Genomic DNA, 27280 nt, shown 5'->3' with positions numbered 1-27280 from the left:
CTAATGCAAACAACTGATGGGGGCATGTGTAGCTATGTGGCTAATAAGACCTGTGACTGAAGGTATGAATACTGGTGGTGGTACTTGACTGACAATGTCGTGATTCACTCACCTGAATGAGTTGTAATATTGACCGAGGTTGTGTACTTGTACTTTTGGCTCTGGAGGCCAATGTCGTTGTCGTCATGTTGCAGACAAGCCCCACTGTAAACCTCCATATCTCGATCCTCCACGCATTAACTGGACGGTAGATGGCGCAATAAAAAAAGTTGTAGAGCGAGCTGGACACAGTGAAGCTGTTCTTGTTTTGTCTTTACTGAAGTTGTTTGTCTTGCTATGGCAACGGCAACCACAAATAGTCCCAAATCACATTCAGCTGCTGGCAAAAGGTTAATAGATTATTTATTTATTTATTTTTAATTTTGCTCGTTTTATTTTTACATTGACGATAATTTAGAGAGGTTATCATATTTTAATGTAAATGTATTTTCTGTGCAAATCACTGCATTCATAGGATTTAACTTATTTTTGTAGTCAGATTTTTTTTAGTACTTTTTTTGTGTGCTTTTTTTTTAATTAATTCAAACAGATTTTTTTGTACTTATACAAGGCAAACATTAAGTATTTTTTGTTTAAAAATAAATTGTAGATGAAATAGGTTCTAAACCCTAAAAAATGTTAAAGAAAACGCACAATATTTTATCTTGGTAAAAATATCTTCTTCTTTTTTATTTCCACATATGTGTCTATTATGGTCAAAAAAAATTAAACTATTTGTTGAATTCCAAATAATTTTGTGTATATTCATCATAATTTACTACTACTTTGCTTTAATGAAATTTAACATTATAGGGAGAAAATATTGTTGATTTCACATGATTACATTTGTTTGGACTGACTGAATTGTTTTCATTTCATTTACGAGGATAGGCATAATAGACTGGTCACATGGACAAACTAATCCCTTCATGACCCTGTCACGCTGAAGAACCGACTGAGCTGTATTCCACTTTGAGGCTCTTCAGTGCATCTTTGCAGTCCAGTAACATAGGTCTTGCTTCAATATGGGAGAGCTGAGGTCATCTTCGCCTCCACCTCACTTGGATCTGAACAACTTTGACTCTGCTAATGCAGAAAAGAGCAGGTACGTTTTAACAAGCCCTCGCTCCTTGGAGTCCTGTGCACGACTTGGCATCAAACCTGTTGACCTTCTGATGAAATCTCTGAATAATTTATTGTCTGAGCAGTGTGACTTGACTTTAGAAGCAGTGCAAGTTATGCACGAATCCCATGAAAAGGAGAGAAGGAAGCTTTTGCAAAAGTGCCGAGATGAGAGGGAGAGGATTATCCAGCAGGTTGCCAGGTGGCCGAGCACTAAGAAAGTCTCAAGCCTGGAAACAAGACATCACACCAAGACAATGGATCAAATTCCATACGCGGAACTATGTATTAGGGACAAAAGTGTGAGTAAAACATCCTGCTGTGCTGCTGAAGAACCAGACAGGAACACAAGCTGCAGTTTAGGTGACTTCAGACACTCTCCGGCTATCCAGTTGAAACTACAGAGGCTCACTGAAGACATCAGGAGGGAGATGTGTGTCCCAATATCACAGACGGACCGCAAGATTGCAGCTCTCATGCTGCTGAAGCACCAGGAGGAGGTGGGACACCTCAGTCACAGACAGCGGAATGACCAGGAGCGGGAGGAGGCCCGCAGGCAGGAACAGGCCCGGCAGGCGCAGGCGGACAAAAGGAGGACGCAGGAGCTGATGCAAAGTGTGCAACGCTGGCACGAGGAGCTGGAGGCCCGCAGGAGGCTGAGAGCGCGTCGGGAAGAAGAGAGAGTAGGGCAGCTCAAAAGGGAGGTGCTGCTGCAAGAAGAGCGCTGGAGGAGGCTGAAGGAGCAGGTGGAGGCGCAACGTAGAGGACAGATGGCAGCTGCGCAGAAGGACGCGCAGGGGAGGAAATGCTGCCGGGAGAAAGTGCTGAGAGAAATGGAGGTGGTGGACAAAAGGCAGCGAGACAATGAGAGACAGGGAGCTGCGGAGAGGGAGCAGAAAGCAAGATGGAGCAAATTGCGCTTGGAGAAGAAGGAGGAGAAGCGTCTACGGGAGGTGAACAGAAGGGAGCTGCTCAACCACATGCTCCTGAAACAACAAGTGGAGAAACAGGTGGAGGACGAGGAGTCACGTTTGAGGGATGCGCTGGAGAGGAAGATGCGGCGTTCCCGTGAGAAACACGCTCGCGACGTGGAGGCCCGGCTGATGGAGCTCCAGGAACGGGCGGCCCAGGAGGAGAAGCGAATGCTGAGGACGCAACTCCGGGCCAAGCTGCACAGCATCCAGCAGCTCACACACAAACACCTCCTGGTCAAGCTGAGTCAGCAACGCACGCAGAGAGCCGGCGAGCACACGTGGGCCCAGCAAAGGAAGAAGATCCACCAAACGCGTCAGTACAACAAACTCAGGCAGCTGCGCCACCAGCGGATACGGGAGAGCCTGCAGAGAGAGGAGGAGGTGTTGAAGAAGGTCAGGGAGAGCAGCGTCGCCGTGAAGGAGAGGAGGTGCGAGAGGCTGCTGCGGGAGCGGGAGAACGTCCGGCAGGAGGCGCACAAGCAGGCCTTGGCGTCATTTCACTTGAGGGAGCGAGTGAGGCAGCAGACTCAAAGTCGCTCTTTTGCTCAGATGGCTCAGGAAGCTCAGCTGGCCGCCTCCATCAGCCGAATGAACCTCTCAAATGACAATCGTTAGCCGTTTTGAAAATTATGTGAAACCTACACAGAGAAATCCATTTATTCAAGTTAGGCTCGTTTAGCAAGTGGCAGCATAAGATGGCCGAAATGCATACAAGTAGTTCAGGCCAAGAGTCCTTGCGAATAGAGCAGAAGACAAACTAAAGATCAGTTCAAATGAGGTATATACTATACGTGTTTATAGTATATGACCAAATATTCGGATTTTAAAAAACCCTATAAGACCAAATTCTGTTTTTTGCGCGCTTTTACATGGCCTTTCAAAACCCAAATAAGTACTGTAATGTTTTGAAAGGGTTTAAACCCAACTTCCTGGATTGCTTTGCATAAAACAACTCAATTTCGGTTAAGTTTTTGACATAAATTGGGTTACTTTCGCCCCAGCAGTTTTAAAGGTACCGAACGCAGAATATTCAATTTCGAATCGCTACTTCCACCTGTTGACGAAAAATGAAACTGCACTTATGCGTCTTCACTTACACAACGAGCACATAACGTCACATCCGCAGACAGAAACCCGAATACTGTGTGAAAACTTGTGTTGACAGCTAAGGTGTTTATCTACTAATTATAAGATTTTTCAGTCATAAATGGTCAAATAAAAAGGCTACTGTAAATATATTTAGGACAAATTGTTACAAAGAGCAGCTTGCTATAATCAAATAGATTGGCAGTGTGCCTTGAGGAAATGTTTTCAAAAAATACCAGGCGACACCTTCATTTTTGTAGCTGGGTTAAAATGTGGCTTTGGTAGAATTTACAGTCAACGACTGTAGTGCATTTTCGACCCGTGTCCACTGCTAATCATCTATCTTCTGTCTGTAACAAATATGCTACTACAGGAAATGACGAGTGATTTAAAATGTGTTTCTATAATTGTCAAATTGTTTTAAAAAATATATATATCATTTTTTTAAAAAGAAGAAATTTATGTTCAGTTTTTTTTTTAAATATACATAAAAATAATTTGTTAAGTCAAAGAAGTGTCTTTGATTTTTTAATAAAAATAAAGTATTGGCAAAACCAGTTGTCATTTTTATGTTAAGATGAGTTGTCAACATCTGCTGAAAATAATAAAGTGATTTGTACTCTAATTTAGTTACTTTTAAAATCAAGTAATCAGTAAAGTAACTAAGGCACTTTTCAAGGTAGCTGTGGCAACAGTGAATTCTCACGAGGCCTTTTAAAAAAATATAAATATATATATATATATATATATATATATATATAGTTTATGCAAATATGCACAGACACTCATGCTTTGCTCATACTTGTGCATTTAATGTAAAATACTGTATGTCCAAACTTCCAAAATGGCATCCTCTGTTCAATCCTGCAAGGCTTTGTTGTCTTAGTAGCAGTAGTTAACAATAAGTTGCTTATAAGTGTACTGTTAACAGGCATGACAGAAGAAAAACCTGATTGAAGGTAACACCTTCCTGCCAAGCTTTTCGTTGTGGAATGGAAATAGTGCACCAAGGACAACATATGACCTATCCACCATTTTGTTACACCCAATGGAAAGCTGAAAGAGATAAATGGACCCAAGGGAGAGTTTCCATGGGACCAAATTAACAAGGGTAAATTGTCTCCCAAGGCATTTGACCAAACGAAAAGCAATGATGTCATAGCAGTGCCTGAAAGCACTCACAGTGCTGTTTTATTTGAAAATAATTGGCATGGCTACAAAACAGGTTACCTGTAGTAATGCCTGCAGTGTGCTTTATTTCAATTTGTGATTTCCCTTCTGTGTGCTGAAAGAACCAATCCACACAGAAAACAAATAGTCTGTCATTCATTAGCACCATCTGGTGGGTAACTGTCCCACTTGTCCCCAAGGAAAAATCATCACCGTAACCTGCATCCAGAATGTCTTTCTGTACGCTCTATTTCTCTCCTCGGCATGTCGGCTTCACTCCGTGTTCACGTTTGGAGTGAGCCGCAATTTCTCGCCCTGCCGATGCTCAGTTTCGACATCCGAGTCCTTTCTCAATCGTCATGAAGCCCCAGAGCCAGCAGAACAGGAAGCCCCACCCCGAGAACAAGAGTGACGCTCTCCTTCCAACCCAAGTGGCTCTGCGGCTGGCGTTGACCGGAGAGATGGCCTCCACGAGCGCGACTGTTGCTGCTGATGATGTCGGGAAGAACGTGCACGGTGGCCACAAAGAGGAAAGTCCCACCCGAGAAAAGCATACCGACGCCCGTTGCGCTGAGTTGCTTCTGAAACGACGAGCAAGTCTGCAGACACAAACGCATCGCCAATTAGTGAAGCAGTTGAGTGTCGAATGACAAGATAACTGGTTTGGGCTGTCTCACCGCGTGCAGTACGAAGTACGTAACGATGGCAACAACCGGTGCTGCAGCTGAAAAGGCCAACAAATGTCCCTGGATGAACTTCTTTTCCAGTCCTGCATGCATCAAAAAGGCAACGAGACCGAACGCTGCCGGAGCCTAGCAGGCACAAATGGGAAAGATTTATCATGTTGTTCAAATGACACAATTCTGATTTTGGAGGTGGGGCTCAAGAGACAAAGTACATTTATGTAAAAAAAAAATGATGCATTGAAGCAAAGTTGAAAGTTGAAACCATAAGTTTACATACACTATAGAAAAATACTTTTTTGCAGTGTCTGTCATAAAATTAGACATTTTTGCTGCTCTAGGTCAATTACAATAACCAAAATTATTTCTATTTGCCGAATGCCACAACAATGAAAAGTATTTTTTAACTCATTCACTGCCATTGACGTCTATAGACAACAATTTCTATTAGTTTAACTTTTTTTGTTTTGTTTTTTTTGTTAACAAGAATATGAAAACCTAGATTTTTTTTGTAGGGGGGGGGGTGTTACATTTTGAACAGATATAAAATTTGTGATTAATCGTGAGTTAACTAGTGAAGTCATGCAATTAATTAAGATTACACATTTTAATCGCCGGAGGCCCCTAATTTTTTATAATCATTTCTTTTAAAAAATATATATATTTGTAAAATTTTTAATCATCTTCCTTTTTTTTTTAAAGAAAAGATTATTAAAAATTAGGGGCGTCAGGTGATTAATTTTTTTAATCGGAATTAATCGCATGATTTCACTAGTTAACTCACGATTAATCACAAATTTTATATCTGTTCTAATACAATAAAAAAATCTAGGTTTTCATACTCTTGTTAACAAAAATGGGGGGAAAAAAATGTTCAAATGAATTTTTGACGTCTATAGCCGACAATGGAATGAGTTAAAGACAATTTTTCATTCTTTTTTTCAATGTCAAAAGTTTACATACATTTCATAAATATTTTGTACCATTGTCTTTAAACTGTTTGACTTAGGTCTAAACCGGAAACGTTTTGTCTGATTTCATGTCAGACAGTGAGGGGGAAAAAAAGTTACGTCAATGTTGGTAAAGTAGTGTAAGAAGTAAAAAAAATAATAATAATAATCTGGGGCTGGGGGCTTCAATTACTCAGTTTTGCACTTGAGCTTGGTCCCTTTCCACTGCTAATAGAGATGATGACTCTAAAAACACCTGCTGTAAGTCAAAACTTCAGTAAAAGAGAATTAAAGAGAAAGTCAACCATAAAACTTCCTTACAATAATACGTTGAATGTCGCTGCTAGAATATGATTAAGGAGCAAAATCCACCTATTTTTAGCCATCTCATGAGCAGCCATTTTGTCATGGCTCAGGTAACGACCAATCATGGCTCAGCCTCAGAAAACAGCAGTTACCAGCCAATATTTTTTTTTTATTTTTTGCATTTATTTCCATATTGTCACTGCATGGTGTCAAGTCGACGCTTGGAGTTTTTTTTTTTCTACACGCAAGTTCTTATCAAATATCACTTAATGTACACAGAAACAATCAAAGAAACCGTGTACAAACATTATATGGAAATTGTGCATTTGGTCTTGCGGAGTAAAACCAGATTTGTTATGCTGCATTCCAGAAACCTGGGAAGTTGTAAATTTATCTGTGACACTAGGGAAGTTCCTACTCACACACCCAAGGGAAGCTGATATACACCGACCGCCCCAAGATTCAGTAATGTGACACCATAGAAAAATGGCAGTCCACAAAGACGCTATATTTTTCGAAATACAAGATGCAGTCGTTCAGCATCACCAGTTCTGCATGGAACTAGATCATCTCGGGATTATTTACACCTCCCCAACAGTCCTGAATGCAGCACAATTCATCATCTTAATACTCTCACCTTGTGTAGAATCACAGCTAAGAACACAATGACTTGCACGGTCACCTGGCCCGTGGCTACCACCGCACCAAGAGCGAAGCCGTCAGCTATTTGCAAAACAAAACACAAACTGGTCACAAAAACGGCAGGCAACATTCAGAGGGTGCTGATCTCAAAAGTCAACATTCAGTTTGTTTACTTGTAGCGTAGTTGGTGGCTGCCACAAAATCTACCTATCACAAGAATCTTTACACTAATTGCCAAGTGTAATTTGACGGCTTGGTGATAAAGTGCTGCCTCCATGAGAAAATTGAATTCAAGCTGTCTTTTGTGCTGGGCTTAGAACGGTTTTAGATTGTGACCAATATGTATTGTGTCGCCTTTAAATGTTCCTTCCCAGTGACCAGAAAATTAGGGGTGTGCCCCAAAAAATCGATTCTCATAAGAATCGCGATTCAGAATCGATTATAAATGTCCCAAAATCGATCTTATTTAAATTATTTTATACTGTCTTGCCTTTGTCTGTGTGTGCCTTTATTTGGAGCGCTGCTCATGTTGTACCCGGTTTGGCCACTTAGGGGCAGTGTGGTTCCACACGGTCTAATACACTAATAAGTTGTAGCCACATTAGAGAAAAGAAGCAAAAAGTCCCGATCAAGTTATTCCAATAAAAATTATTTTTTTGCAGTGTGGAGCTGTTTTTTTTTTGAGTGATAAAAGTGCCGCGAGTAGCACGCTAATTAGCATTAGCGAGTCAGACTGAAGTAGATCATTACAATTCCTTGCACATCTATAGTTTGAAGCAAAAATCATTGGCAATCAAATCATTTTGAATCAAAAAGCATTCTTAATCGAAAATCGAATTGCGGACCCAAAAATCGGAATTGAATCGTGAGACATTCAAAGATTCTCACCTCTACTGAAAATGTTGGCCAGTTAATTATCTGTTCCTTATGTTAGGCATATAATTCTGCCTTGGTCCTTGGAAATGAATAGTTTAAAGTTGCGAAATCCTTCACATATCCACCCAGAGTCAAGTTTTAGGAATCTGAATCCATTTTCTATGTTGCTTATCCTGTTCAGGGTCACAAGCAGCTAGAGACTATTCCAACTGACTGCAGGCAAAAAACAGACCTTGTAATGGGCGCCGCTTAAATCACAAGGAATGATGAAATCATAATATGTATACTGTCATTTAAACATAAGTATAGAAGTGATGGCACAGTTTTAGCATTCATCTTGCAGTTCTAAAGTTGGTGGTTTAAGTGTTAAACTTAAGTACAAGCGGTATCAGAATCTTGAATTTTATCAAATCAAACTTTAATTATATAGCACTTTTCATTTAAAAAAATGCAACTCAAAGTGCTGTACAGTTAAAAAATCCAAAATACAACAAAGAACCCCCCCTCGACATCCCTATTATATTTTATGTAAAAAAAATATATATATAATAAAAAATCTGGGTCAGGCACAAAAACCATGTGAGGAAAACCACCCAAGGGGAGCTCATTCTTATTGACTGGGATGACTTTGGTTTTAAATGGTATTTATTGTTTGGTAAATGTCTTAAGTGTCCTTAACCCTATCTCCAAGAAAAGGCTCTGTAAATATACTGCACTGAACTGAAATAGGTCACCGTACAGGGTGTAATCAGTTTATGAGTTACGCTTATGTCATAACCTAAATTGGTTACAGCAGTAACTGACTATCTGTAGTTCGAAACCACTTCAATAAAAAATTTGACGTCGGTGTTGACGTAAACCCTGCAAGTTGAGTATCACTACTCGAAAGCCAGGCTTTAATAGAGAAGAAACAAAAGCACACATGGTGAGTCACATGAAGCCTTGCACATTGCTTTGTGGATGACCCTTTGCCCTCGTGCATTACAATGTGATGCGTGCCGCTGGTAAACACAAACTGGTTACTACAAGTGGAGTTAATATTACTGTACCTGCAGCGTGAATAACCAACCCCAGTGTGGCTGTGATGGCATCACTATTAGGATTTGTTTTTCCTGAAATGACACAACAACAACAACAAAAAATCAACATAGTGATTCCGCCACACTGACCTACATTTAAAAAATCCACTACATGTGGATGTTAGATGTCCAACCAGAATCAGCACATAAATGAAGCAATGTTTCTTTAAATTCACCACAGAGGGTCAGTTAGCTGGTTCGCAATGTCAGTATTTTTCCGTCAAGTTCAAATGAGCCAAATGTCCACTTCTTAGGCCTACCACACATGGAGAAGTAACTGGCCAGCTGATCCACCACAAACATGAAGATGAATCCGAACGTCAAAGCCACTCCGATCCACAGCTGAGGCGAGGGGGGTCTTGCTTTGGAGGTTTCGTTCACAGCAGATAAAGAAGCTGCAAGAAGAGAGGGGATGCAAAATTTAGCCCATACACACACGCATGAGAATAGAACACGTGTCTATATGATATGATAATGACCGTTCTGGTGTGACCAGGACTCTTGCATTAAGCCCACTCCTTCGGGGATGGTGATGGCGAGAGCTGTTCCACACAAGAAGCCTGCACCCAGGATGGAGATGAAGTGCAGGCTTCTCTGCAAACAAACACACAAGCACGTATTTTTATTATTTTTTAACTCGAGGGCTACGAAAAGCCGCGTTTCTACCGCTAAATGGCCATATAAGGGCACACGCCATATTAGCAAAATGTATATTTTTTAAACACGGAAAATCGAGTTTTGTGACGCGACTTACCTCCGAAAGTCGAAACAACAGAGGGATAAATCCGAGTAGGAAGCAACCGACAAACATTGCTACTGATATTAAAGTAATGCTCAAACCCCCGTCCATTTCGCCGACTTGTTTTTACGACGGATTTTTTTTTTTAAATCACGAGTGGAGTCTTTTTTCTTGCCACATTAAACGTGACAGCATGCGTCCACGAGGCCAACATTTGTTAGAAATCATGTTGTTCTTCCATTCTCGTCTTCCACGTCGAGCCTCCGTTCCGTTCGTGACCGTCCTGCTACTGCTGAGCCGGTTCGGTCGTTGCACCAGCAGGGGAAGAAGAAAAGGGCACGCAGTCTCGTTTTTTTAACTCTTTGTAGAACACGCCTTGAAATGTATTTAACATGATCATCTTGCACGAAGTCACTTGAATCTTTTTTCCATGTTTTGCGTTAGAAGGTGGTTTGCTCGTGCATGGCTCTCTGGGCTGGTTCTGTTACTGTCCCCAAAAACTGTTACACTGTCCAAATTATGAAGCACGTGCATTATCATTAAAAGTAATATCAGAGTCTATATTTTATTAAACAAACCCACTTTGATAACGGTATTTAGCGAGAGTAATACATATGTAGTGTTAACAAATATTTAAAAAAAAAAAATATATATATATATATAAATAAAAAGCTTGTAAATATTGGTCAATAAAAAAAATATTTGAAAAAAAAAATAACAGTGAAATGTAAAACCTAATTAACTATTATATTTAGAATGGTTGCATTACAACATGTTCCTTTGCTTTTTAGTTTGTCTCCACTGCCATTGGCCACCAGAATAACTAGATATCAAATATCACTTTTATCTGGGAGGGCTGTCAGTCAAAGAGTTTGAAATAAAGCCATAACAAAAAATTGAGAAGCACTGCAATGATGGTAATGTTCCCAACTCATGCGGATGTCAGACCCATGGCTCAATCTAAACCTAGCCAATTAAACTTTGGCTCTCACATTTCTGGTTATCCACCGGAAACCCATTACCACGTTTTGTTTTTGCCCAAAAACATTTATAAATGGGACAAATACCCCCCTCAAAAAAGGGAGTACATGTCATGGTTTTCATTGCACTTCAACTATTACGTACTGTATACTGTATGGTTATACTCAGAAACGTTACGCCCAAGCAATGGCTGGGTAATCATTACCGATCATTGGTTGTAAAGTTGTTGTGATCTAGTGCAGTGGTCCCCAACCACCGGGCCGTGGGTCATTTGGTACCGAAAGAAAAAAAATTGCATTATTTTCAAAAATGATGTTTTATTTTGAAAAGTGTCCGGATTCTGTCTGTTACATCCATCTCACTTGACAACTCTGTTGTTGGTGCGACGTTACGGACGCCGTTAATAAAGTTGTACATGATTACACAGTAGATTTCCGTTCATTATTATTATAGAGAAAATACCACAGTTTTTTTCTTGTCATTTTATTTTGTCTTTATCAGCTAAACCTTTAGATTGGGCCGTGAAAATATTGTCAGACATTAAACTGGTCCGTGGTACAGAAAAGGTTGGGGACCACTGATCTAGTGGTTACACATCTACCTCACAGTTCTGAGGTTTGGGGTAAGAATGTTCTCCCCAAACTTGTTTTTCCCCCTCTCATGTTCTAAAAACACACATTTAAGACACAGTGAGTGTGAATGGTTGTTTAACTTGTTTGTACAAGTGTGCATGTCTCCACTAAAAGACAATTTGGTATGTATCACTAAAGGTGGGGTGCAATGCTATTCATGTACGGTTCAATTTTAAAGTGAAACGTTTCGACTTGGTTAAATCTAATAGGATTTTGATTTGATTTGATGTGGTACGGCTTAGTTCGAGAGGGTATGATGCGATGAGTTTCTTGTCATTTAACATACCGGTACATATTAATGAACTTCACATCCCTTCACTCCAATAACAGGAGATTCAATACGCCCCAAGATAAAAATAAAAAAAATTCTGTAAGTGCAATTTTGAGATGAAGCATGACTAAACTAACCAAAAACTCGACAACTTCTGTTAATGAGGGTTTTGTTGTTAACAAAAACTATAGTTTTATTTCCAGTGAGTCCACAGATGCAGAGCAGATTAATTAAAACAAGATTCACAATATTGATGAGTTTATACAGAATCTTTTAAATGAAAAGACATCACTAAGGATAACAGACAAACACACATAGCTATCCTTGTCGGCCCATTACACCTGCTAGATCTTTTATATACAAAAATGTATGCGTGTCCAGTGAACCAAACCTGCTCACCCATTAGCTAGCCCTTTAGCATCTTATCAACAGTTGTGGAGGTCATCTACATTCAAAGTTAAAGACATAGTGCTGTCAAAGTATCCCTCCGGAACCCGTTCAGAGATTTCAAGACATATTAGAGGTACGCAAATGTGGAGGTATGGAACAGTCTCCTCACAATCATAAGAGAACGCCACTTGAACATATCGGAAAACTCTTTTGTTAGTACCAAAATAACAGACACATTCTAACAACAGGTCATGCTCGGTGTTGGTGTTGTGAACGGACCCCTTGTGGGAGTTTCTATTCATCTTAGCAGCTGTTTTAATAGTTGTCGTGGTAAATGCGAACCATTAATTTGATCAGTATCAGTGATGGGGAACTTTTTTTTCTTCTTTTCGTATCCGGGTCAGTAGTAAATGTGAAGGGGCGGTGGGGGTTGCAACAATTGAACAAATTACAACCACACTTTTTGAGAACTGTTCACCTGAAAATGTGTTTTTATAATTGCTTGGTGGGTCATATCAAATTTCAGCCACTCCTGCTCAATAAGATAAAAAAAATTGGGGGGGGGGGGGGTGCAGAGTAAGGCCACAATTTTGTATGCGTGCGCGTGCTACATTTCTCATTTAACAAATGTCACTTGGTTCAGCTGTTGACCGAATCTTACCCACAATTGTGGCTGTCGAGTTATTTTGCGATTTAACATTTTATCATAGATAATACAAAATTGAATTAAAAATAATTTACAAATCAGCTTCGGGAGGCTGTAACATGGCTGCTAACAACTTATAATACACCTAACAGGATATAGACAATCAAATGCCTATGCAAAAGGTTTACAAGGACAAGACAGAGACAAACGAATGGTCATCCAGTTACCGGCATAAAATGAATGCAAACGTCAGTATCTGTACCGTCGTGCGTAAGTATGTAAACCTATGAGCAAAAAAAACAAACAAAAAAGATACAATGAAAACTAATATCAACGGAGCATCATAACAGACTGACCCACCAACCTCCTGTCCGTCCTATTCAACTCAAAGTCCTCTCGTAGCAGGGTCAGTAGCAGCAGTCCAACAGCAATCCCGACTGGCTGCATCGCATCAATCAGTGTAGTGTGCTAAAGATACCACTCACCTCATCTTCCACTCTGGAAGGAAATGCATGCATTCAAATCAATGCCCAAGGAGGTTATGTGCGAAAAGAAAACAGTGTTATTCTCTTTAAGGCTTCTATAGGATTGCCTGAGCATTGTGGAAAAAATTTCCACTTTTTAAAGATGTTGTCGACGGTACCTTTGTGGAAAGTCGAGCTTATTAGAGTTGTAAGTCTTCTTAAAACGATGGTAAGGAGAGAACATCATTCCCTTTCAGATGTTTGTCTACCAGGTCCATGCGCTGTGGTGGAGGATCTCAGGGGCTTTGTTGCGCATGCATCGTTGTGCAAACAGTCCCGATGTAAGTACGGAAGAATCCATGAGCTAGGATCCGTATAATCATTAGTAAACATCACGCGTCCATTAGTTTTACATCCCACCATCAAATTGAGATGCTTTGGTGAACTTGTTGGTTCGCTTCCAGTTTAGTTCATTTATTCAGTACATTCCTCTCAAAGTTTCAACATTCTGTTGTCTCAGTGTCGGACTTCATTATCGATGAGGCTGTCCTCTCCGGACTGGAAGTCCTCATTGAGGCCATTTTCCACATTGATTATTTCCTCGTCCTGTGACGAGCCCTGACCGTCGTCCTCGCCACTGCCTGATCCGGCCTCCTCTAAATTTGGGTCTTGCAGAACCTCAGCGATGTACATCTGCTGTTGAGGAGGAGGAGGAGAACATTAAAAATTCAATTCCGTTCTCAAAAGAAACTATGCAAGGCAGCACCAATGATAAAAATAGCGTACATTGTTTTGTTTCTACGTGATCATAAAATTACAATGTAGGTAATTTGCTAAGGACTCCAAATGTATATGAGTTACTGCGCCCCCTGCTGTTATATTTGAGGGTTGCATTGAGTGGCAGAGAATAGTTACTTTTAATGAGGATTTATAGTGAGTCAGGTTGAGGAAAGAAAAGCATGAGTTGCATACAGCAAAAGTTTGGATGGCCAAACGGTATGTGGCCATGATTAAGGTGTAATTATTGCATATTTTTGTCACAGTGTTTCACCAAAAATGGGAATATCGAAATGTTTTCACGTAGCCCCTGCCATTTGCTCACGGCCGCCTACTTGTCTTGATGAGCTCGGCATCTATACTCTTACATGTCATCTCTGTGTCACAAAGCATTATCAGCGAACCTTTCAAAACGATGTCACAGAAAATTGGAGGGACTAGGTTTCTCTGAGACTTGAGGAGGAGCTTAAGTACATGAAATAGGGATGTTACGACAGGCAAGAGGCTGAAAACTCAGGGTATGGCCATTTACACCAACTTGATCTATTTGGACAGTGGGAGGAATTCCTTTCATTACATATATGGAAGTCTTCAAAATGGCTGCAGCCAAGAGTCCCTGATATACACAAATATTTGTATATACAAATAAATGTGCCTGACTACTTACTGCAGCTTTGTTGGAGTCAGTAGTGCACTCTGTACGCCCATTCTCAGTCACACCTAATTCGGGAGTGTCAATCTGGAACGCACACAAACATTTTTTTTTTTTAAATTGAAGTTAAGAAAAATGTTAACTCCTCCAAAAATTAAGTTGACAGAGTTGGTTACCTTGTAGTTGTGAGCGCTCAAATATTTAAAATGTCCAAAGCAGACATGCGAGAGGCAGATAGTGATTGTGATAATCAAAACTACGAACGTGAACATGGAGATTGCAGCTGAAAACCCTGGGAAAGGAAATTTGGAGGACATCAGTTAATCAGGTGCTTTAAATTGCCATGACGGGAAAAAACAAATACTGCTCATGCGCGTCATAGACATTTGTGGCCTGTAGATGGAGTGCTTTCCTACCGGAGCGCATCGTGGAGAAGAAAAGAAGCCAAAATAGACAAAGAATTGGAGCAGCCACCACTTGGTTGACGGCTCCAGAATGGATCTTCTTGTCCAGTTTGGAAGGTAGGTACGCATAGTACATGTTGTACCTGTCTGCTAGGTGTTTGAGCAGCATGTACATTAGCCCTGGGTAGACAAGTGGAGCATGAAATAAGAGCAAATCCAATTAGGCTGGCTGATGAGCGAGCATATGAAGAACAGAACAACATAATTGCATCAGGTGGCGTAAGCAATAGCAGACCAGTGCAAATTTAAAAAAGCAGAACTAACCAAAGGGGACGATGATCGGGCAGGTGATGCTGTAAGTCATGACCACTGTGAAGACACACATCATCCAGGCATAGGCCGCTCCAAACTGGAACTCGTACGCTTGATGCTACAGAATGACAGGATAAATAATATCACATATTTATTTAGTCGAGCCATTTATTCAATTGTAATCTTCAAACCAGGAAGAAAATGCTAAAAATATATGTGGTTCATAAAGCTGCAACAAATAAAGTAACTAACCCTCTTGACGTTCCTGCGCTCAGCTGCAGATCGAGCGAGGCAAAGGCGGATCATGTACATAAGCAGGCCGGGGATCCTGAGCAGGTCCATGGCGTTTCCAATGAATGCTGATGCAATGACGTAGTTCACAAAGAAGGCTCCGTTGTCAGGAAGGAACACACACCTGATGTGGATACCACAGACAGGTCAGAGCACTTTATAGTTTGGATTCAAATCCATCCACCCGTTTTCTATACCGCTTGCCTCCATTAGCAGGTAACAGGAGCTCAGCTAACTTTAGGCTAGAGAAAGGAAAAACACCCTGGACGGTTTGCTAGACAGTTACAGGACAGACAATCATACCTATGACTTATTTATAGCGCTCAATTAAAGCTACTGAATGTAGAATATTCCATTTCGAATCGCTACTGCCACCTGCTGACGAAAAATTAAACTGCACATACCGTTCTTCACATACACACCACGCACATTAGGTCACATCCGCAGACAGGGCGTGGGAAATTCTAACCCAAATCCAGTCTGAAAACTATTGGCCAGAGGCTTGCAGGAGTATCCATTGTGAACAGCTAAGGTGTTAATCTACTAATTAGAAGGCATTTCAGTCATAAATGGTCAAATAAAAATCTTACTGTGAAGTTATTTTTGGGGAAAAAAGTTCCATATTGCAGCTTTAACCTCATCTTTTGTTTTGTTTTTTTTACTAGGGATGGGCATTTTATTTATTCACATTAATTTTAATGTGTGTTCAATACAAAATTCCGGTATGCATTTTAGGAACAAATGGAAAAAAGATAATAAAAAAATTCCATTAATTTCACGCAATTTTAAGGAAAAATGCTATATCATGAAAAAAAAGTTGTATTGAACATCCCTATTTTTTCACAATATGGGATGAAGCCAGAATACTTGGAGGAAAGGCTATCATGGTATGAATAAATTGCATTGCTTCTTAAGTACAAATGTGCATCCTAAAATGCACATTTGTGCATAATAAAATATTAAAACTGTTCCAGTGTAAAATGATTGTTTGAAACAATAGCATAAGTTGGTAACGCAAATTCAGTTCAGTGAATAAGTGCAGCAAATTATCAATTGTATGTAAGCATGCAACTTACTCAAATCGCACTTTAGCATCTGCCAAGAATCTTTTGTCAAAAAGCCACCGGAAGAAGACATCCAAACTAAAGACAAAGAGGACAAATGTTAAATTGATAACAACAATAAGATTACATACTAAAACGTAGTAGCCTACAAACTCTTGTCACTGAAAAAAAACTAAAAAACAGTACCTGCTTAGACCAAGGGAGGGCAGTAGGAGCACCATGAAGATTAGGAAAGTGTAGCATTTATGCATAGTAGTTCTGTTCTCACCGGACCTGTAAGAACAAAAGGACACACTATCATTCTAGGAAAACCAAAACAAACAGGACACACACACACACACAACATCAGTACATCCTGAAATGACTGTTCAAAGTAAAAACCTTACCGGGTCCAATGGGCTTCAAAAAAGGCAGAGTAGTAGACAATGGTAGGAAGTAACGCAGAGAAGGACCACAGGAGGAGGGTGGGGAAAAACTGAGTGATAATTGGATTCTGTGGACAACAAACAGACACACATTGAGATGTGAAGTCAAAAGGTTTGATCTTTAGGTACATGTTCCCTTTAGTACTGAGTGCATTTTCCCAATCAATTTATTTCAAACCTTTCCAAGGTTGCAAATATAGCAAGTCAAAGGACAGATTTTCATACACAAATCTGTATTTGTAGACGGATGGTGCAGCTGTGCACAAGTATAAAAATCACATATTTTTCTTACAACGCGGTCCCCTTTTAAACTGCATACGTATGTAAAAATATAGAAACTTTTGTCGAACCCGCCTCCATGCGGAGTTCAACAACTTGAGTTGAGCTGGGCACGGAAATAGAGCACTCGGCGATTACTTTTGCATACAAACAAAAGATTACCGGTAAAGACTTTAAAGGCTATTTTACTGCAAATGCTAAAGATAGCTTGTGGTGAGCCATTACTTCATTACGGTACTTGTTATTCACACACTTTGTCAAATTTTGAAACCGGATGGCTGAAGATAAAGCATTATGTAAATGATATGAGATTAAAATGAACCCTTAAATTGCCTCACGTTTAAGTACTCCACTGGTTTGGTAACATTGAACTTGTCCATGGTGGAGATAATGATGGCTGGTGTGGTGAGGAAGAATAGGAGGAGGAAGAGGACACAGTTTATAATCAAGCAGCGGATCCACCACGAGAATCCTCCCAACGACAGATGCTCCCTAGGGGATAAAAAGTTATCTAGCGGTTAAATCAAAAGCCAGAGTGGCCAACACATATTGATGACTTTAATTCACACTCACCAGTACACATTTTGTGGATCAGGGGCGTAGCTCACAGTCCAGTTGTGTGTCTGGAGTTTGTCGCTAAATGTAGAGTTCTGAGGCTCACGGCGACACCGGCAGCCCTGACATTTGCAGGCATTGAAATCCTTCAAGATTCTAAGATGAAGCGAGAAAAATGGTTAAACTGCGTTTACATGTTCTTTTTTATGTATATATATCTAATAACAGTGGACTTCTTACATAGCAGTTATAGATTCATTTTGAAAGGTGACAAATGCCATTCCTAAAGGTTTCCTGTTGACCTTCTCCCGCTCCTTCCTGTAGCCATCTTTTAATTCAGCTTCCAGCTTGGTGTAATAACTAACAGCCTCTTCCTGTGAGAGAGATAAACATCCAAATATGGTTTGTTTGTAGGGACTTTAAAATTGCATTTGTGAAATGAACATTAAGTGGATAGAAAGCCACAAACACCTGATCAAATGCCAGTTTTTTTGTGACCAAAACTTTTTCCACCCTTAATGTGACCTATAGACTCTACAACTCAACTGAAAAAAAATAATACAATTTTGAAAGGAGAAGTAATAATAGAAGACCATAGTCAAATAGCCAAGTTTGGAGGGATATATGAACGGTTCAAAACATTCAGGCTTCTTGAAATCCAAAAATGTCAGGTCAAAGCCTACTAGAACATCTGAACTTCATTTTGTGTTAATCAGAGGCACTTTAAAAGGGTGTCAGGTGTGTGCCGACTCCATTTAAGATTTGTTTGAATGGGATTGGATGCTAATCTGAACAGATATAATAGAGTCTGCAGACTGGTACAACCACATTATCTTTTTTTATTTTATTTTTGTAAATACAGATTATAGGCTGCTTAAATGGTGAAAAATATTTTTGAAATTATTATCTCATTTCTATCACCAAAAAAAAGGCATTTGAGCAGGGGTGTGTAGACTTTTTTTTCCCCCTCCACTACTTCGAAATTATCTGGCAAGAAGAAATAAACATCTACTAAAAAGAAGAAAATAAACATTTGACTGCCAGATTACTCGAGCGGTGTATGGTTTTAAGTTATAAAGTATGGAAGTGCGCTTCTGACCTGCTCACAACCTTTGATGATGCAACAGCAGAGATGTCCACATGGCTTTGGGTTTATCATGGTGGTTATGTGCTCTTTGGCCTGCAGATCAAGGAAGAATCTCTTGCTGCGTTCTGCCTTCTTTCTGCATGCAAAAACAGTAATACTTCACGCTGACGACAAAACTCTCATCGATGTCAGGTCAGTCAAACTTTGAACAAACTGGTACCTCTCAGAGTTCAGAGACATCAGCTTGGCCACATTGTAACAGATGCGGGCTTCCAGCACAGTGCAGTTTTTATACGCTTGCCTATTAAAAAGGAGCGAGGGAATTGTATTACAACAAGAGTGGAGATATCATACTGCTTAATAAATGTTGGTGGTTAAGTGGGATTAGGGCCAAGCACCCCTCCTCACTAATAGGAAAGGACACATGACTTGCATAATTCTGCTCATCAGGCTTCTGTTACGGGCATTTATACTTATAGGCCTGCCATTGTCTCATGTAAGTTACATATTTTGGCGAGTCCAACTTTAAGAGGAAAAGGCATGGCTCTTATATACTCTAATGGAGTTAGAGTATTTAACTCTTTGACTGCCAGACGTTTTCAGAAAAGGGATGCCGTGGGTGCCAGCCGATGTAAGCATTTTTGACTGATCTTTCAAGGTCCACAGAAAATTATGTGTTTGGACTATGGAAACACACATACTACCAAATGAAAGATTAGACTCATCTTTCATCAGAAAAAAAAGTTTGTTTCTACCTTATTCCATTTTTCAGTAATCAACAATAGAAAATGGTTAGTTTCACCTCTGTTTTGAAAAAACGTCTTTTAACGTCTTTGGCACTCCTCCATAGGATTTTACTAAACGTTATATAACGTTTTTGGCAGTCAAAGAGATAAGCAGACAGGAAATGAGAAACTATGCAAGAGATGTTATGAGATCTTTCATATGAAATCACAGAAAACAAATATTTAAAAGCACTTACTCAAAATGTTGCTTTATTTCTGTTTCATCTGCATATTTGGAGAGTCCATTGACAAATAGTGTTCTTTTGACCTGTAGTCAATTGGGGGTGGGGGGGGGGGGTTGTTAAAAATATATTTTTAATGTATGCTTGTGGAGTGAATTCTGTGAAACCAACCAGGTCATCCTCTGCGTAGTGCATCTTGGAGGTGTGTCTTCTCATGCTGCATACTGTCAGTAGCAGGTAGAGGAATGCAAATATTGTGTGCAGCCACAGAAGCGCATTACTGGGTAAGATAAACAGTTGACAGTGTTAAGCAACACAGACGGTAAATCACATTGGAACTGAAATGACTGCCCAAGAATCACTCACTCTGCATTGAGATTTGCTATTGTAGTTCTTCCAAAATTATAAGCATTGTTTTCTGTGGAAAAAAAATATATGACAAGGGTTTCGTTGTAGAGTATAGCAGATGAAATGTCAAACAGTAACAATGGATTTTCCTGGAAGACATCCAAGCCAAAGTAGTTTAACAGCTTTACATGATAATTGTGTCAAAGTGGTTTCATCCTTTAGTGACTCACCAAGTAGGTTTCCTGAAAAGTTCACAGGCAATATGATGCCAACAGAGAGCACACCCACCACTACCAGTAGGCCGATGATGTGGCGCTGGAAGGACAAATAATGTACTGCGTCCTCGCCACACTTCTCCCTTATCTCATCATCCCTACAGGGAAAACACATCGTTTTATATTTCATTTAGTCTCTTTTATTAATAATGAAGAGCAGGCAGACTTACTTGATGCGGAAAATGGCAGTGAGCCATGAGCAGAAGCCCTGGAAGGGGGGAGAGCAACACTGGAATATGAACCAAACAGGGCCAAACACAATTGCCCATTCTGTAACAGCAATGGCAATCTTACTGTGTCTCTCTGATCCATGTCTACAGAGCTGGAAACGGAGGTGAGGCGCTCATAGCGTTCAGGTGCCTCTGATGTCAAGGCAGCGGCCGCACTGTGTGAATAAAACACAACCCAAAGCATTGTCTTGGTGTAACAACAAAGTATTTGTGTCTCAACACACTGAGACTGCCATTAGTAGTATGGGAAAGCTTATACACATACAAACACAAGCTTCTTTCACACTGCATTTCTGGCGAATTGGCACATTGGAGGTGTAACAGTAGAAATTATTCACCCGTCCCTTTCAGACAGGACCCACTCAAGTGGCTTGTTGCAGGAAATTTGCCTGCATGCACGGACTACAGACAGAATCCCATTTTGAGATCATTTGTTACAGTCAGCGCTATAGCAGCAGCTACTTTCAAACCACGAAGGCATCAAAGGTCCATCTTGGATGTTGAACTTCACAACTTCTGTTACTCCTCAAAGAGAACTCACCCCAGAAGAACCCCAGAGATAAACAAGAAGCAGATCATTCTGAGTTCAGCAGAGCCAAGATGCTTTCCCTTAAAATGGAAGTCAACCTTAAGCATTTCTTGGCAATAATATGTTATATATGTGACCTCACGGGTCTAAATATGACATCCTAATTAACTCGTTCACTGCCATTGACAGCTATAGACATCAAAAATTCATTTGAACTATTTCTATTAGTTTAACATTTTTTTCCACTTTTGTTGACAAAAGTATGCAAACCTAGAATTTTTTGGGGGTATTAGAACAGATATAAAATGTGTGATTAATCGTGAGTTAACTAGTGAAGTCATGCGGTTAATTATGTTTAAAAATTTAATTAATAATTTTTAATAATGTTTTCTTAAAAAAAAAACATTATTAAAAATGTATATATATATATATATATATATATATATATATATATACTTTTAAGAAAACATAAAAAATTAGGGGCATCAGGCAAATAAAATTTGTAATCGTAATTAATCGCATTACTAGTTAACTCACGATTATTCACAAATTTTATATCTGTTCTAAATGTACAAAAAAAATCTAGGTTTTTATACTCTTGTTAACAAAATGGAAAATAATGTTTAACTAATAAAAATAATTAAAATGATTTTTTGACGTCTATAGCTGTAAATGGCAGTAAATGAGTTAATATTAATTTTTGGGAATATCAGTTATGAAGCAAAATCCAGTCGTTTTTATCCATCTCAAGGGGCGGCCATTTTGCCACTTGCTGTCAACTGAAGATTACATTAATGTTGCTCAGGGCTCACTAACAACCAGTCACAGCTCACCTGTTTTCTGAAGCTGCGCTGTGATTGGTTGTTACCTCAGAGCAACATTGATGTCATCTTTAGTCGACAGCAAGTGTCAAAATGGCTGCCCCCTGAGAATGATAAAAACGGCTGGATTTTGCTACATAACTCATATTCCAAAAATGTTATATTAATTAGAATGTCATATTTAGACTCGTGAGGTCACATTTAACATATTATTGTCAAGAAACTTAACTCATATTCCACTAACGTAATACTAACCAGAATACCGTATTTAGAATAGTGGGGCAGCACAGCTATGACTTTGAAAAAAGTTGTTGACCCCTATTCTATACACAAACGTGGGAGCGAGATGAGCACATATTTTTGATTAAATGTACAGGAAATGGGCTCTGCTGCAGCTCAAAATATGGTAGCTTTGTTAGGAGAATGATGTCACCCTCACTCTAGCAAGAAATTAGAGAGGGCTGTCTCAAGCGTAGTAATCAAGAATAGATGAAGTAGCATTACTACTCAAGTGTGTCTTGTCTGTGTGCATCATGCTGCACAGCCTCACAGGAGGAGGCCATGATTCAGATTCAGAAAGAGGTTAATACAGAGATTAGTACGCGCAGATCTAATTAAAGACAAGGACATCCAGCAGCACAAGAATGACATTGGCAAGGAGAAGAGGGAGAATGATCATTTAGGTCCCTGGCACTGGGAAACACCTGGACGAGAAACACTAAACCACCAAGGACGAGGAAACCTCAAAGTGGTAGCTAGGTTAACAACACAAAGAGGGAGCAAGAGAAGAAAAAGGCAATATACAAACAGAACATACTATTCCCGATCATCCAGACGACTGTAACGCTGATCCATTCTCCTGGTGAAAAGACAGGCAAAGCATTTACTTGCGCAGATACGATGCAAGTCTGCTTGCTAATATGGACGGGTTCAGTTCATATCACACACTCTCGCAATAAACAGATACCGTAGCGGATCGCTGTTTTTGACTTTGACCACTGAAATAGAGTCTGCTTTCAATAAATAATATTTGACAAATGACTCAGGTGGCTGCCACCCCCTCCCATCATCCCGCTACGCTACAACCCCATTATCAGTTTGCGCGCAGCTGCAAAAATAGTGGAGGAGTAAAATCCAAATCCACAGCTGGGAAATGTGGGTTATAAAGCAGCGTGTCATGAGTTGAACTTTTTTAGAGTCATGGTTTGCGGTGTTCTCTCGCATTTTTTAATCTTGCCATGTGTATGTATTGGTAATATTATTTCACTAATAATCATTGTTTAAAAAAAAAAAAACACTTTCATGAATCAGATCTTTGGGGGACAATTGTTGTTGAAACTTTTTTTTTCTTTTAAATCAACCATAAATTTTTACATGTAAAGTTTGTTAAGCAAAGCAATACAGTGTTTAATTCATGTATGAGTCCATGGCTTTAAAGTGTTTTAGATGCTAATAGGATATTTCATTTGACAATACTGTAAATGTACTCACGAACTTCAGGTCTAATTATACCTACAGGGCTTAGACTAAACCAGACACACCATGTGCTGCTGACATCAACTTCCTGTCTGGGTCAAATCCTCGAGAGGTTTGCTTCAGTTAACCTAAGATTGCTTCATTTTGCTGTGTCAGTGTGTATTCAATTGATTTTTTGTGTGTCTGAGACAAAATCTGACAAGGCATATGTTCCTTTTGATGCACGCAGTGAGCATATGTTCACTGTTGATAAACACACGTTTCCTGCCTGTAACCTAATCCATGACAATAACTCTGTAAAGTAAAAAAAAAAAAAGATCCTGAGTGGCTGCCTGCCACACTAAGCTCTAAAGAAAATGCCTTCCTGAACCTAAGACACGTCACATGGCTCTGAATAAGTAAGGTGTCATTAATTTCTTCTATAAATAATAGTAACGCTAATACTTCAAACTTATCAATGCAGATGTACTCTACCTGTCAGCGTCGGTGACGAGAGCGAGACGTCCATAGTCCCACGCTACTTTTCTCAGGAAGGAGAACACAACCAGCAAGCCCTAAAAGCGTACAATTATTTTCAAAAAAAATCTATTAGAATAATAAATAATCGAATATTGGTAATCCTTGGGAAAACATTTATAGGATAAATGTACTCACCAAAAAGCACATGAAGTCAAGGGCGAGGACAGTTGGTACGCCACCAAAGGGCAAGCCCTGCAGCACGGTGCTGCGAATTCGGGCCGAGTAGCAGTATTCTCTGGAGGCATTGGGCGGCAGCGTTGTCGTACAGCTTTGGGAGTCAGAGCAAGCTTGTGCCCCCCAGATGGCCATCCCTAATACCGCCACTTGCATCACTCACTGCAACATGCTGAGAATCTGTAAAGAAAGGCCAGTGCCTTTTCAACATTCACTATATAGTGATGTAAATTGCTGCTGTACACCAAAAATAAACAAGATACTAGCAGAAAATACTTTCCATTCCAATTAAGACAGATTTAGATCTGGCGAGAAGCATGAAGATGAAAAGTTTGTCATCTTCCTCTTAAAACAAAGGTGACGTTTCTCATTCGTCACATGCCCAACTGCTGACAACACATATGACATCCAAAATGTGTGGTTTTTTTTCTTCTTTCCATCAGCTTTCTCTTCCCATTTTGTGCTTTTACAATACAATTTTTTGGGTGCTCTCCATACCAAGTAAATGAGGCGCTTCTCAGATCAAATTCAAGCATTTAAGACGACTCATCAAGGTTCTCTCATTAACTATTTAAATGAAGATGTACAAACTCAAATGGATAGATCATCTTATTCTTACTTATATTTTACTACTTTAGGTACAATTTAACTGCAGTACTGTATTGTCCTTTTCCAAAATAAATAACGGAAATAGAAATAATCAGTGACAGTGAAAAGTGTTACCATCAAAAAGCCTTAACACTCGCCTTTACACTTACTGTAAAGACACAGATCGGAAAACTTAAACAAAGGTCAAAGCAAATATTTGAGAGAAAAGTGCAGCATACAACGTTGAACTTGACTGAAATTGGAATTTGTCCAATTTTTTCGGGGGGGAAAAATGCCTTAAATTAAGGATGGGCGAGTACCGATACCAAGGATCTTTATCGGGATGCTACATGTCGACGACGGCCGATACCAGTATCCCATTTTACGATCAGAAACTACAAATTAGAAGAATAGAAAATTGCCATTAATTTTATGCAACTTTAAGAAAAAATTATGTGTGATTGTTTTTGGGGGGGAATATTATATATTGGTATTTAGTATTGAATACTCGAGTTGAGTACTCGTGCTGGCATCAAGTTAAATTAAACATGACACAAAATGTTAAAGACTTGACGATATTTTAGCACACTTCAGCTGAGTGAGCATCGAAAGGATTAACTAGTATTTACTTCTATTTTTTTTATAAGCAGTGGGAATAAATCTGAAGACCGTAGACTAGAAATGGATGATCAGGAAACATGTTACTTGGCAAAAGTATCCCCACTTGTAAGGATACTTACTTGTGTTGTAAAAGTACAAGGTGAAAAGCATTTAAGAGGGCAAATAAAATGTTTTCTGTCATTATATACAATAGCATTTTCTGATAAATTGGCACAACAAAAATAAACTTCCACACTGTGTTTTCCTCTTTTATTAACTTTTATAGTGGGCATACTGAGAAGGGAAAAAAAACGACACAATCGCCACAAATTACTCTTAGAGCCAACAACACAATTCTCTCAAATAAGGTCATGGATGGGGAATACCTTACTTTGAATCTTTTCTGAGTACAAAGTATCTGTTTTCATATTAGGGAGTGAGAGTAAAAAAGAAACATTCAAAAGTACAGATACCTTCAAAATCTGCTTGAGTAGAGCCAACTACGTACTCTGTTACTTCCTTCCCACTACTGTGTACTGTACAGGCAACCGTTTATGGCTCACATGTTTTGACAAGGGCAACAAAACAACGCTGATTTCCCGAAGTGTTGGTACACGTGTTTACACAGTTGCACTCCTTTATATTTGCCCTTCGACCCACTCACTATTAGCGGCGATGCTGCTCATCTGCTCTAACACTAAGTCGTTTATCTGCTACAAGGAATGCTGTGACATCACTGCAGCGAGATGCAGCTAGAGCCCAACAATAAACCAATAGAGACCGCAGGGTTCAAATGGGCCGATATGAGCCCAAGGAGGACACAGCACAACCAGCTGTGTCTTCATCCACGCGACAGCACACTTTTGGATTGCTGCTTAGCCATCCTTACAGAGACCCGCAAATGTACTTGACGCGATGCACTTGTGGCTGGTTAGTGGAAATACAACGTCAGGAGGTTGCATTACTCAACCGCTATGTAAATTGCTGATTCGATTTGGGTTAAATTCTTATACATGCTCAGAGCTACAACCGCATTACCCAACAGATCGTTCAGTATCTTTACAGTGTCCCTGTAAGTTACGTACATGTAATCATCAGCTGACAGACCACAGATAATCTCTAGCATTCCTACGCAATTGTCTTAAATCAGTCGGGCCATCAGAATTATTATTACAATTATGAAGTGTTCTTTGACCCGGTAATAAAAATGACCACAGTCGTTTATTGATGGTATTAGTTAGCCTGCTAACGCTAACAGTATCACTTTTCTCAGTTTACTAATCGAGATGTCAAGCATAAACTTTATTTAGAAGTACCAAACGGCCACGTTAACCTCACCATCGTTTCAAATATGGACAAATGGTGTGATTGAGCTCAAATCCAAACCGGCAGACTTACCTTTCCGTATGCATTAAACGAGTGGTGTAGTCGGTGGACTTGTCAATGAGGCTAGCAGTCAACCGTAGCGTTGACGCTAGCTATTAGCTGCTCGATGTAGTCGAAGAAAGTTGGAGTCGACCGAACTACATGGATGTTTGTTTTTTAAGTTTAACTTCCCTCGTCACAACGTAAAGTTATGAGATCTTTTAAAAGATAGTTAAGCAACCAGTATACCATTAACCTGTTTACAATGACGCGCTCGTCAACTCAGGGACGTTCGTGCATGTCAATGCAGCCGGTTGGACAACTCTCAAGACGGACTAGTCTCTAGCGGGCGGAGACGCAGATCATGGTTCGAGTATGACAGCCATAGACGTGTAACTTTTGGAAATGTAGAGCAGCTTCGCAACTGATCACTTAAACAGCGCTTTCGTGGTTGGGATGAATCTATACTGTATATTTCTGTAAGCAGAAGCG

General features: G+C 39.7%; 4 protein-coding genes across 8 annotated transcripts in view; 1 reads left to right on the top strand and 3 right to left on the bottom strand.

Moving 5' to 3' along the window:
- Window positions 1–260, bottom strand: part of tacc2 (transforming, acidic coiled-coil containing protein 2) — a 47919-nt gene extending 47659 nt beyond the window's left edge. For both annotated transcript variants that reach the window (XM_077581125.1, XM_077581127.1), the window contains exon 1: window positions 113–260. The gene's annotated coding sequence lies outside the window, so the exon portion shown is untranslated. The remainder of the gene's footprint in view (window positions 1–112) is intronic.
- A 536-nt stretch (window positions 261–796) lies between these two features.
- Window positions 797–3817, top strand: LOC144061070 (uncharacterized). The gene has a single exon (XM_077581135.1). The coding sequence runs from the start codon at window positions 1065–1067 to the stop codon at window positions 2748–2750; it is 1686 nt and encodes a 561-aa protein (XP_077437261.1). The 5' UTR covers window positions 797–1064; the 3' UTR covers window positions 2751–3817.
- Window positions 3818–4011: 194 nt separating this feature from the next.
- Window positions 4012–10379, bottom strand: LOC144061953 (zinc transporter ZIP9). Its single transcript, XM_077582912.1, has 7 exons — window positions 9682–10379; window positions 9407–9521; window positions 9188–9322; window positions 8898–8960; window positions 6968–7053; window positions 5069–5203; window positions 4012–4990 (listed from the first exon to the last, which is right to left on the bottom strand). Exons 1-7 carry the CDS (start codon window positions 9775–9777, stop codon window positions 4742–4744), a joined length of 879 nt encoding a protein of 292 aa, XP_077439038.1. The 5' UTR covers window positions 9778–10379; the 3' UTR covers window positions 4012–4741.
- Window positions 10380–11711: 1332 nt separating this feature from the next.
- LOC144061202 (mechanosensitive cation channel TMEM63B-like) lies at window positions 11712–27230 on the bottom strand. Of its 4 annotated transcripts, XR_013296116.1 has the most exons (25): window positions 26822–27228; window positions 24197–24415; window positions 24017–24096; window positions 22884–22925; window positions 20781–20871; window positions 20657–20694; window positions 20442–20584; window positions 20230–20281; window positions 20035–20143; window positions 19879–19949; window positions 19117–19197; window positions 18909–19032; window positions 18050–18183; window positions 17828–17965; window positions 17593–17746; window positions 16937–17043; window positions 16737–16823; window positions 16563–16628; window positions 15448–15610; window positions 15208–15313; window positions 14896–15063; window positions 14656–14771; window positions 14495–14566; window positions 13230–13746; window positions 11712–13084 (listed from the first exon to the last, which is right to left on the bottom strand). XR_013296116.1 is itself a non-coding variant. In XM_077581418.1 (24 exons), the coding sequence occupies exons 2-24, from the start codon at window positions 24389–24391 to the stop codon at window positions 13567–13569; spliced, it is 2514 nt and encodes an 837-aa protein (XP_077437544.1). In that variant the 5' UTR covers window positions 24392–24415; window positions 26822–27230; the 3' UTR covers window positions 11712–13566. The 4 variants fall into 4 exon arrangements, 3 of the variants coding, with proteins under 3 accessions (XP_077437544.1, XP_077437542.1, XP_077437545.1); XM_077581418.1 differs by having other exon boundaries at window positions 11712–13743; window positions 26822–27230; XM_077581416.1 differs by having other exon boundaries at window positions 11712–13746.
- Window positions 27231–27280: the final 50 nt, after the last annotated feature.

The sequence above is a fragment of the Vanacampus margaritifer genome, chromosome 12, assembly GCF_051991255.1.
Source record: "Vanacampus margaritifer isolate UIUO_Vmar chromosome 12, RoL_Vmar_1.0, whole genome shotgun sequence".
Classification (NCBI taxonomy): domain Eukaryota; kingdom Metazoa; phylum Chordata; class Actinopteri; order Syngnathiformes; family Syngnathidae; genus Vanacampus; species Vanacampus margaritifer.
Note: the sequence above shows the minus strand (reverse complement) of the source record. Positions and strands in the feature narration are given on the sequence as shown.

Bases quoted from the DNA above. Each gene is read 5' to 3' on its own strand.
- LOC144061202 (XM_077581416.1), bottom strand. From the start codon at position 24,391: ATGCAAGTGGCGGTATTAGGGATGGCCATCTGGGGGGCACAAGCTTGC. The intron at 20,585-20,656 runs GTAAGTCTGCCT...TTTTCCCTGTAG, and splicing joins ACTGCCATTTTCCGCATCAA to GGATGATGAGATAAGGGAGA. The intron at 20,144-20,229 runs GTGAGTGATTCT...TATCTTACCCAG, and splicing joins ATAGCAAATCTCAATGCAGA to TAATGCGCTTCTGTGGCTGC.
- LOC144061070 (XM_077581135.1), top strand. From the start codon at position 1,065: ATGGGAGAGCTGAGGTCATCTTCGCCTCCACCTCACTTGGATCTGAAC.
- LOC144061953 (XM_077582912.1), bottom strand. From the start codon at position 9,777: ATGGACGGGGGTTTGAGCATTACTTTAATATCAGTAGCAATGTTTGTC. The intron at 9,323-9,406 runs GTCATTATCATA...CTCTTCTTGCAG, and splicing joins GTCCTGGTCACACCAGAACG to CTTCTTTATCTGCTGTGAAC. The intron at 7,054-8,897 runs GTACAGTAATAT...TTTTGCAAATAG, and splicing joins GTTGGTTATTCACGCTGCAG to CTGACGGCTTCGCTCTTGGT.